The sequence below is a fragment of the Suricata suricatta genome, chromosome X (genome assembly GCF_006229205.1).
Source record: "Suricata suricatta isolate VVHF042 chromosome X, meerkat_22Aug2017_6uvM2_HiC, whole genome shotgun sequence".
Classification (NCBI taxonomy): Eukaryota; Metazoa; Chordata; class Mammalia; order Carnivora; family Herpestidae; genus Suricata; species Suricata suricatta.
The window spans coordinates 68,117,320-68,128,864 of record NC_043717.1 but is presented as its reverse complement, the minus strand read 5'-3'; the positions used below and the strand labels follow the sequence as shown (position 1 = coordinate 68,128,864).

The 11,545-nt window shown below is 39.0% G+C and overlaps 1 protein-coding gene across 1 annotated transcript; it reads right to left on the bottom strand.

Annotated features, from left to right (window-relative positions):
• Window positions 1-10,682: 10,682 nt before the first annotated feature.
• On the bottom strand, window positions 10,683-11,232 carry LOC115284256 (UPF0547 protein C16orf87-like). The gene has a single exon (XM_029930963.1). The coding sequence runs from the start codon at window positions 11,216-11,218 to the stop codon at window positions 10,937-10,939; it is 282 nt and encodes a 93-aa protein (XP_029786823.1). The 5' UTR covers window positions 11,219-11,232; the 3' UTR covers window positions 10,683-10,936.
• Between the last annotated feature and the right edge of the window lie 313 nt (window positions 11,233-11,545).

Genomic DNA, 11,545 nt, shown 5'->3' with positions numbered 1-11,545 from the left:
AGCCCCTCTTGCCAACAGTCTGAGAATCCGTAGAGAGCACTGATTTAGGCAACCACCTATGGATAAGACAGCTTTCATAAAAGTCAAGGAGTCCAGTGGAGAAGTTCCAGCATACAGTTTAAGCCAAAAAAAAAAAAAAAACCCAAGATTGGACACAGTAAAGAAAGATGAACAATAGAACTTTATGCATCATCCCTCCCTGAAGGCAGTACAGGTTGAGGCCAGTAGAGCACCCCTCAGCTCATGATTTCTCCCACAAGGGACAATAAGAGCATGTAAGTGAGCACTGAGATTCCTAGGCTGTGCAGGACTCTGCCAAAGATGCCCATTTCTCTTTTCCCCCATCCAGAGTACCAAGTTATGAGTTGCACAACTTGGGGTTGATAAGTAGCTATGAGAACCGCACCTGGGGTTAAGAACAGAACATATCAAAGGGACATGGGTCCTAATAACTGTGTCAGGAGTCTGTTCCCAAACTGCTAAGGACAACTCACCTGCAGATCACACCAACTGGCACATAGACACTCCCATAGCTCTATGAATTCCACGCCCATCTCTCCCTAACCCATTAGCCAGTTCCCTGTGCAAATTCCCAGTGACAGTGAGATCAAGCTTTTGCAGGCAGCTAGTGAACACATGCAAAAAGCCAGCATGAATCACAGAAAGACAATTCAACAAAATCAGGAAAATAATACACAAACAAAATGTGAAGTTTAATAAAGAGATTGAAATTGGGGCACGTGGGTGGCTTAGTCAAGCGTCTGGCTTCACCACAGATCATGATCTCATGGTCCGGGAGTTCGAATCCTGCATCAGACTCTGTGCTGGCAGCTCAGAGCCTGGAGCCTGCTTCAAATTCTGTGTCTCCTCTCTCTCCCTCTCCTCAGCTCAAGCTCTGTTTTTCTCTCTGTCTCTCTCTCTCAAAAATAAATACACATTTAAAAAAAATTTTTTAAAGAAATAATAGAAAAGAACCAAATAAAATTCAAAAGCTGAAAAATACAATGAATGAAATGAAACTGCAATAGAGAGCAGTTAGACTAGATCAAAAGGAAGAATCTGTGATGTAGAAGAAAGGACTTTTGAAATTATCCAGTCACATGAGAACAAAGAAAAAAGAATGAAAACAACCTAGATCAAAAGGAAGAATCTGTGATGTAGAAGAAAGGACTTTTGAAATTATCCAGTCACATGAGAACAAAGAAAAAAGAATGAAAACAACCTACTTCAGTTATGGGATATCATAAAAAGAAACAATCTATGAATTATTGGAGTCCCAAATTCAACTCAAAGAGATCTTCTCTAAGACACATTATAAAAAAAAACTGTAAAAAATCAAAGACAAAGAATCTTAAAGGCAGCAATAGAAAATAATCTTGTCACTTATCAGGAAACCCCCATAATACATTCAATAGATGTCTAGTAGAAACCTTGTAGGCCAGGAGAAGGCAGGGTGACATATTCAAACTGCTAGAGGAAAATACCCTGACAACTAAGAATACTTTTTCTGGCAAAGTTATCCTGTTGAAATAAAACATGTATAAGGATTTTCCCAGACAAATAAATGCTGAGGGAGTTCATCACCAGTAGACCTGCATTATAAGAAATGTTGAAAGGATATCTTCAAGTTGAAATTAAAAGATACTAACAGGAAACATAAAAACATATGAAAATATAAAACTGGTATACACTGGTATAGGTAAGCATATAGTCATATTTAGAATACTCTAATATTGTAATATGATGGTGTGTTCACCACTTAACACTAGTAAAAAGGTGAAAGGACAAAATTATTAAAAATAACTATAGTTAGAGTAATTTGTTAATAAATACACAATTTTACAACCTAGAAGAAATGGACAAATTCCAAAACACACATGCACTACCAAAATTCAAATGGGAAGAGATAGAAAATCTGAACATATCCATAATCAGTGATGACATCAAATCAGTTATCAAAAATCTCCCAACTGGGGCACCTGGGTGGCTCAGTTGGTTAAGCATCCGGCTTTGGCTCAGGTCATGATCTCACGGTTTGTGGGTTCGAGCCCCGAGTTGGGCTGTGTGCTGACAGCTAGCTCACAGTCTAGAGCCTGTTACGGATTCTGTGTCTCCCTCTCTCTCACCCTCCCCTGCTCATGCTGCCTCTCTCTGTCTCAAAAATAAATAAAAAAAAAACAGAAAAAAAATTTATATTATAAAAAAAAAAATCTCCCAACTAATAAGAGCCCAGGGCCAGATGGCATCTCAGGGAAATTTTACCAGACATTTAAAGCAGAGATAATACCCATACTTCTCAAGCTCTTCCAAAAAATACAAATAGAAGGAAAACTTCTGGAATCATTCTACAAAGCCAGCCTCACTTTGATTCCCAAACCAGACAGAGAATCAACCAAAAAAGAGAACTGCAGACCAATATCCTTAATGAATGCAGATGCAAAAATACTCAACAAGATACTAGCAATTCAAATTCAACAGAATATAAAAAGAATTATCCATCATGATCAAGTGGGATTCATTCCTAGGTTACAGGGCTGGTTCAATATCCGCAAACCCATCAATGTGATACATCACATTAACAAAAGAAAAGATAAAAACCATATGATTGTGTTGATGGATGCAGAAAAAGCAGTTGACAAAATACAGCATTCTTTCTTAATAAAAACACTCAAAAAAGTCGGGATAGAAGGAACTTACTTAAAATCATAAAAGGCATTTATGAAAAGCCCACAGCTAATATCATCATCAATGGGGAAAAACTGAGAGCTTTCCCCACTGAGATCAGGAACATGACAAGGGTGTCCACTCTCACTACTGTTGTTTAACATAGGGATGGCAGTCCTAGCATCAGAAATAAGAAAACAAAAGGAAATAAAAGGCATAAAAATTGGCAAACAAGAAGTCAAACTTTCACTTTTTGTAGATAACATGATACTCTACATGGAAAACCCGACAGAATCTACCATAAGCCTACTAGACTGATCCATCAATTCAGCAACGTTGCAGGGTACAAAATCAATGTACAGAAATCGGTTGCAATTTTATACACCAATAATGAAGCAAAAGAATGAGAAATCAAGAAACTGATCCCATTCACAATTGCATGAAAAACCATAAAATACCTAGGAATAAACCTAACCAAAGATGTAAAAGACCTATACGATAAAAACTATAGAAACCATATGTAAGAAATTGAAGAAGACACAAAGAAATGGAAAAACATTCCATGCTCATGGATCGGAAGAATAAACATTGTGAAAATGTCATTATTACCCAAAACAGTCTACACATTTAATGTAATCCCAATCAAAATTATACCAGCATTCTTCTCAAAGCTAGAACAAACAATCCTAAAATTCGTAATTAAACACAAAAGACCCCGAATAGCCAAAGTAACATTGAAGAAGAAAACCAAAACGGGAGGCATCACAATCCCAGACTTTAGCCACTACTACAAAGCTGTCATCATCAAGACAGCCTGGTATTGGCACAAAAAGAGACACATAGACCAATGGAATAGAATAGAGAACCCAAACTGGACCCACCAATGTAAGGCAAATTAATCTTTGACAAAGCAGGAAAGAGTATCCAGTGGAAAAAAGACAGCCTCTTTAACAGATGGTGCTGGGGTTCAGAACTGGACAGCAACATGCAGAAGAATGAAACTAGACCACTTTCTTACACCATTCACAAAAATAAGCTCAAAATGGATGAAGGACCCGAAACTATCAAAACCCTGGTGGAGAACGCAGGACAGCCTCCTTGACAATAGCTGCAGCAATTCCTTACTCCACACATCCCCAAAGGCAAGGGAATCAAGAGGAAAAGTGAACTATTGGGACCTTATCAAGATTAAAAAAAAACTTCTTCACTGGAAAGGAAACAATCAAGAAAACTAATAGGCAACCGGCAGAATGAGAAAAGATATTTGCAAATGACATATCGGACAAAGGGCTAGTATCCAAAATCTACAAGGAACTCACTAAATTCCACACCCAAAAAACCAAATAATCCAGTGAAGAGGGGCACCTGGGTGGCTCAGTCAGCTAAGCCTCCGACTTCAGCTCAGGTCAGATCTCACATTCGTGGGTTTGAGCCCCGCGTCAGGCTCTGTGCTGACAGCTAGCTCAGAGCCTGGAGCCTGCTTCCGGTTCTGTGCCTCTTTCTCTCTCTACCCCTCCCCCTCTCATGCTCTGTTTCTCCCAGTATCAAAAAATAAAATAAAACATTAAAAAAAATCCAGTGAAGAAATGGGCAGAAGATAAAACAGACACTTCTCCAAAGAGGACATCCAGAAGGCCAACAGACACATGAAACGATGCTCAACATCACTCATCATCAGAAAAATACAAATCAAAACCACACTGAGATACCACCTCACGCTGGTCAGAGTGCCTAAAATGAACAAATCAAGAGACTAGATGCTGGCGAGGATGTGGAGAAACGGGCACCCTTTTTCACTGTTGCGGGGAATGTAAACTGGTGCAGCCTCTCTGGAAAACAGTGTGAAGGTTCCTCAAAAAATTAACAGTAGAACTCCCCTATGACCCAGCAATAGCACTGCTAGGGATTTTCCCAAGGGATACAGAAGTGCTAATGCATAGGAGCACATGTACCCTAATGTTCACAGCAGCATTTTCAACAATACCCAAATCATGTAAACAGGTTAAATGTCCATCAACTGATGAATGGATCAAGATGTGGTTTAGGAGAGGACGCAAGATGGTGAAGAAGAAGGGAGCTCTGTAAACTTAGTCTGGCCCATCTATCAAACATTACTCTTATCTGCAAGAGTGGGAGGAGAAAATACAGACTCCAGAATGAAGCCAACCTCAAAGATGCCTAAGTGAGTGCCAACTGGGGAGATTTGAAAACAGGCCAGCCCAAGAGATTCAGGGGAGGTGGGAGCCCCAGCCCAACACAGGGAAAGTGTGCAGAGCCCCTGAGAGACAAAGGGAAGAGAAAGAGAAACTGAACATGCTCATAGTACTGTCACTAGAGAAGAGATAAAGAACTTAACCCTGGATGGAGAGAAAAACTCTCACCCCATATAAATCCGCTGAGCTTGGGGAGAGAAACCTGTCCCGTATAGCTGCGAATTCTTCCGTGGGCTTCGTGGCATTAGCGCCCACCCAGGATGGCACCAGAAAAAAAAAAAACCAGCCCCCTCCCCCTGCACGATCCCAGCTGGGAGGCAGGCAGCAGCCTGCGGGAGCACACCTTGCCTCCAGCAGCAAAAGCGTGAATCCCGGATAGCACCAGGAAAAACAGCCCCCACCCCTACTCGATCCAAGCAGGGAATTGTCAGGGGTGGGAGTGGAGGCTGCAAGGGCACGCTTTACAGCTGTGGGTGTGAGAGCGGCACCTTATTTCCCACAGCGCACCACGCCTCAGGGAGCAGCAGTGTGAATGCTTGCCTGCAACAAGAGAAAGGGCTCCCTCCCCCTACGCGATCCCAGCTGCAACCAGGCTCCCAAAGAGAGTGCATCTCATCTGTGATAGCATTAAAGCACATTGTCTAGGATTTTGAAGCGAGGCGGGCCTGAATATACAGCTTGGCTCGCCCTCGGCACAAGGAGATTGGACTCATAAGAGTAGCCTGCACCGCTTAGTCCAAGCAGAGCTTGGGGTGCCATCATTCTTCTCTCTGCAACCACCAAGACCGGGCCTCTTAGAGCAGCCCCTGAGACCTACCTACACAAAACTAAACCTATCCACTAGGGGGAGCTGGTGCTTTATTTGTACTTATTTATTATTATTACTTATTTTATTCTTTTTTAAAAATTTTTACTCTTTATTACCCTTTTTCCTTTCTCCCACTTTTTTTTTTCTCTTGCCATCCAGATATATTCTCCCTTATCGCATCCTTGTCTCTCCCTTAGACTGGTTATACACTTTTAGACTGTCCATTGTCCTTTGTTGTCTCTGTCCCCATTATTTTTTCTTTTCTTCTTTTCTTTTCTTCTCTTTCCTCTCCCTTCCTTTTATTTTCTTCCTTTTCCTTTTAATTTGTTTCTTTGATTTGTCTGTGTGTTTGTGTGCTTTTGTTCCCTGTGTGTTTGCCTGTCTGTTTTCCTTTTCAGGACTACCCCAAGAAACAAGTCAAAGTACGCATGACGGAGAGTCCCAAATATCACTGAATAGGGACATAAAATAATCAAATGCACAACAAGAGAAACCGAGAGACACCATTAAAAGAACACTTCCTTAAATGACAGGCCATGGGCAGTCAATAAGTCTCCTCTAACAGAACAATACAAACAGATGCACAGTGCACAATGAGCTTTTAAAACTGACAAGAGACAGAAAGTTTACCAAAATGACAAAACGAAAGAACTCTCCCCTGAAGACACTCCAGGAAGAAGTCACAGCCACAGAATTGCTCAAAACAGATCTAAGAAACATAAGTGAGCAAGAATTTAGAAAAACTGTCATAAAATTAATCGTTGGTATTGAAAAAAGCATCAGAGAAGCTACTGATACAATGACTAGGGACTTTCAAAATTGCTGTAATGTGGTTAAAAAGGCTATAAAGGAGGTGAATAATAAAATGGAGGTGGCCACCTCATGGATTGAAGAGGAGAAGAAAAGAATAGGTATATTAGAAGACACAGTTATGGCAAAAGAGGAAGCCGAGAAAAAAAGAGAGAAATTGACCCAGGATCAGGAAAGGAGAATTCGGGAGTTGAATGATACAATCAAATGGAACAGTCCGTATCATAGGAATTCCTGAAGAGGAAGAAAGAGAAAAAAGTTCCTGAAGGGGTGCTTGATCAAATTATAACTGAGAATTTCCCAACTCTGGGGAAAGAAATAGACATTCATATTCAAGAGGAACAAAAAACCCCCTTCAGACATAACTTGAATTGACGTGAGGCATGACATCATAGTGACTCTGGCAAAATATAAAGATAAAGAGAGAATTCTGAAAGCAGGTAGAGATTAAAGGGCCCTAACATACAAAGGGAAACCTATCAGAGTGGTCACAGACCTATCTAATGAAACTTGGCAGGCCAAAAAGGAATGGCAGGAAATCTTCAATGTGATGAACAGGAGAATATGCAGCCAAGAATCCTTTATCCAGCAAGCCTGTCATTCACAATAAAAGGAGAGATAAAGGTGTTCTCAAATAATCAAAAGTTGAAAGAATTCATCACCACCAAACCAGCCCTACAAGTAATCCTAAGAGGGACCCTGTGAGAGAAATGTTGCAAAGAATACAAGGTACCAGAACACTACTACAAACATGAATTCTATGGAGAACACAATGAATCTAAACCCAAAATTTTTAATAATAACACTGAATGTAAATGGACTGAATGCTCCAATCAAAAGACAGAGGGTATCAGAATGGATAAAAAACCAAAATCCATCTATTTGCTGTCTACAAGAGACTCATTTTAGAACTGAAGACACCTCCAGATTGAAAGTAAGTGGATGGAGAAATATCTACCATGCGACTAGAAGCCAAAAGACAGCTGGAGTAGCCATACATATATCAGACAAACTGTACTTTACAGTAAAGGCAGTAACAAAAGATGAAGAAGGACACTACATAATAATTACAGCGTCTTTCCATCAGGAAGAGCTAACAATTATAAACATCTATGTGCCAAATTTGGAAGCACCCAAATATATAAAACAATTAATCATAAACAGAAACAATCTTATTGATAAGAATGTGCTAATTGCAGAGGACTTTAATACTCTACTTACAGCAATAGATAGGTCAACCAGACAGAAAATCACTAAAGAAACAATGGACCTGAACGACACAATGGAACAGATGGAACTGATAGATATATTTAGAACTCTGCATCCTGAAGTTAGGAAATTCACCTTCTTCTCGAGTGCACATGGCACATTCTCCAAGATAGATCACATACTGGGGCAGAAAGCAGCCCTCCATAAATATAAATGCATTGAGATCATACCATGCACACCTTCAGATAACAATGCTACAAAACCTGAAATTAACCACAGGAAAATCTCCAAAAATATGGAGGTTAAAAATCACCCTACTAAAGAATTATTGGGCCAATCATGCAATTAGAGAAGAATTTTAAAAATATATGGAAACAAATGAAGATGAAAATACAACAATCCAAAGTCTCTGGGACAAAGCAAAGAGGAAAGTGTATTGCAATCAAGGCATATTTCAACAAACTAGAAAAAGCTCAAATTCAAAGTCTAACCGAGTACCTAACGGAACTACAAGGGGAGCAGCAAGAGCACCTCAAACCCACCAGAAGAAGATAAATAATAAAGATCAGAAATAAACAATATAGAATAAAGAAAAATAGGTGAGCAGATAAATGACACCAGGAGTTGGTTTCTTGAAAAAAATAAACAAAATTGATAAACCTCTAGCCAGGCTCCTTAAAAGGAAAAGAGAGAACACCCACATAGACAAAATCATGAATAAAATTGGATCTATTACAACCAATCCCATAGAAATACAAGCAATCATTAGAGATTACTATGAAAAACTATATGCCAACAAACTGGACAATCTAGAAGAAATGTGCATATCCATAAACATACATGCACTACCAAAATTCAAACGAGAAGAGATAGAAAGTATGGACAGACTGATAACCAGTGAAGAAAGACAGCCTCTTTAACAGGTGGTGCTGGGAGAACTGGACAGCAACATGCAGAAGAAGGAAACTAGACCACTTTTGTACACCATACACAAAAATAAACTCAACCTGGCTGAAGGACCTGAATGTGAGACAGGAAACCATCAAAATCCTGGTGGAGAAAGCAGGAAACAACCTCCTTGACCTTAGCCGCAGCAATTTTTTACTTGACACATCTCTAAAGGTAAGGGAATCAAGAGCAAAAGTGTATTTAATGCCACTGAATTGTACATTTCAAAATGGATAATCCTAGATTCTGTAGTAATAACATAGAATTCTAAACATGACTAAGATTTTTTACACACAGTATATGAGAAACTGCATTAACTTTTTGAAATAAGCCTAATTTTTACAAAAAGATACCATCACTCATCATCAGGGAAGTACAAATCAAAACCATGATAAGATACCACCTCACACTTGTCAAAATGGCAAAAATTAACACCACCAGAAGAAACAGATGGTGACAAAGATGCAGAAAAAGGGGAACCCTCTTACACTGTTTGTGGGAATGCACACTGGTGCAGCCACTCTGGAAAACAGTATGGAGGTTCCTCAAAAAATTAAAAGTGAGAACTACCCTACAACCTAGCAATTGCACTACTTGGTATTTATCCAAAGGATACAACAAAAATACAGATTCAAAGGGGTACATGCACCCCAATGTTTATAGCAGTGCTATCAACAATAGCCAAACTATGGAAAGAGCCCAAATATCAACTGACTGATGAATAGATAAAGAAGATCTGGTACATATATACAACAGAATATTACTCAGCCATCAAAAAGATTGAAATCTTGCCATTTGCAACAATGTAGATGGAGCTAGAGTGCATTCTGCTAAGCAAAATAGGTCAGTCAGAGAAATACCATATGATTTCTCTCACATTTGAAATTTAAGAATCACATGAAATTAATATCTAAAAACATGAGAGAGCTTCCCAATTCTATTTAAAATACCATTCACTGGGACATCTGGCTGGCTCAGATGGGGAAGCGTGTGACTCTTGATCTCAGGGTTGTGAGTTTAAGACATTTCTTAAAAATAAAACAAAATTTTGAGGTGCCTGGGTGGCTCAGCCAGGTAGGGATCTGACTCTTGGTTTCAGCTCAGGTCATGATCTCATGGTTCATGGGTTCGAGCCCAACATCAGCAGGGAGACTGCTTGGGATTCTCTCTCTGTCTTTCCCACTCTCTGCCCCTCCTGTGCTCGTTCTCTAAATTAATTAATTAATTAATTAATTTAATTTTTTTAATCTTAAAAAAATAATTCACTGTTTGTATCTTCACTCAGGATAGCAGTAATTAACTAAGTTGTTTGTTAGAAATCTAGTTATGCCTTATTTATTTAAACATAGCCATTATAGCTATATTACATATTTTATTCTTGGCAGAAAAATATGCCAATGCTTCTACAATTGATCAAAATCTTTTTTTTTTGTTTTTTTTTATTAGTTTCAATATTAAGGTTTATTTTTTTTCCAGAGTGAGGTTAAGTAACAATTTAAATAATTATCAGGATGTATAAATGAACATCCATTCAGATAAAACATTACTGCTTAAAAGCGGCTAAGAAATATTTTGTATGTAATAAATATATTTTATTTTTAGGTTAACAGGCACCATCTTGAGAGCAGAAAAGGTTTGTTTTAAACCAATAAATAAATTACATTCAAGAAAATAAGATGTTTATATCTGAAGTATGATATATTCTTAAATGGTTTTCTTCATATAGCACCCAAACTTCCCAAATGTCTAGAAAGTATCTCCCAAAATATAACTCATACCTTAAGTCATAAAAATAAAGGCCAAGAAAAAAATCAATTTAAGACAAAATTTACAGTTTATATTCTTAATTCCCCATTCAGTAAAATATGAATTGCCAATTCATTAAAAGTAAATGAACTGCATATATGCAATCTGTTAGTGCTGAAAATCTGAAATATATATTTTTAAAAGTCACTCTTTTTCCAAGTTTTTATTCTTCCACGCGCACCTCTACCCCTTTATCCTTTAACAGCCATCCACTGGTTTTTGTCTGTTTTTGTTTTGGTAAATATACTTACTTATATCTCAAACACAAAACACTGACAATACTCCTTGGTAAACAAGGAAATCTCAGAACAGTCCAAGCCTACAACTTTGCTCCCAAAGTGTGGCAAAGGCTAAATGATGGGGCGGGGGGACAATCAATGGCCCTTATTGATGCAATCAGAATGCTCCTGAGAGTCCACAACTGAGAATTTGCTGATGTAATCCTGAAGAAAGTTTCAACACATTGTGCTGACAAATATCAGAGAATAAGTCTTTGATTGATAATTTTTCTATTTATTTCTGCCAAGGCGACTGAAAACATGAAAGCCTTTTCATCAGAGAGGTTAGCATAGATGTCAATTTCCTTTTCCTGTTTCTCTGTAGAAGGTGATGATTTTTCTGAGTGTTTTGCATTTAAAAGTTTCCTGCTAATAACTATGTAACCACAGGGACATGATTTACATGCAACAAGAACCTGTTGGTCGCATTCGGGGCACGATTTGGTGGCCATCTTCACTTTCTTGGCTCGAGTTGCAGACATGCTCCTCTCCGGAGGCAGCGACAATGGTGGCGGTGGCGGCAACTGCGGTGGCAGCAGCTCGGGCTCCTCCCCTCCTACCTCAGTAGCCCAGCCTCCGCCAGCCGGGTCCCCCAAGCCAGACCAAGGCTTGGGCGGGGGCGCGGCGTGCGCTAGCACCTGCCGCGGGAGGCGCTCCCACACTCACGGCCTGATCAAAATCTTTTTAAAGAGAAATACTACTACAATGATTTTTATCCATGTATGATTTCATAATCTACTTCTACTTATCTATCTGTATTTTAGGAAATTATTCCAGCATATTTGTTTTCCTTGCTGACCCTAAAATGT

What these genes read in the sequence shown, in the direction of transcription:
- LOC115284256 (XM_029930963.1), bottom strand. Translation starts at nt 11,218, where the DNA reads ATGTCTGCAACTCGAGCCAAGAAAGTGAAGATGGCCACCAAATCGTGC.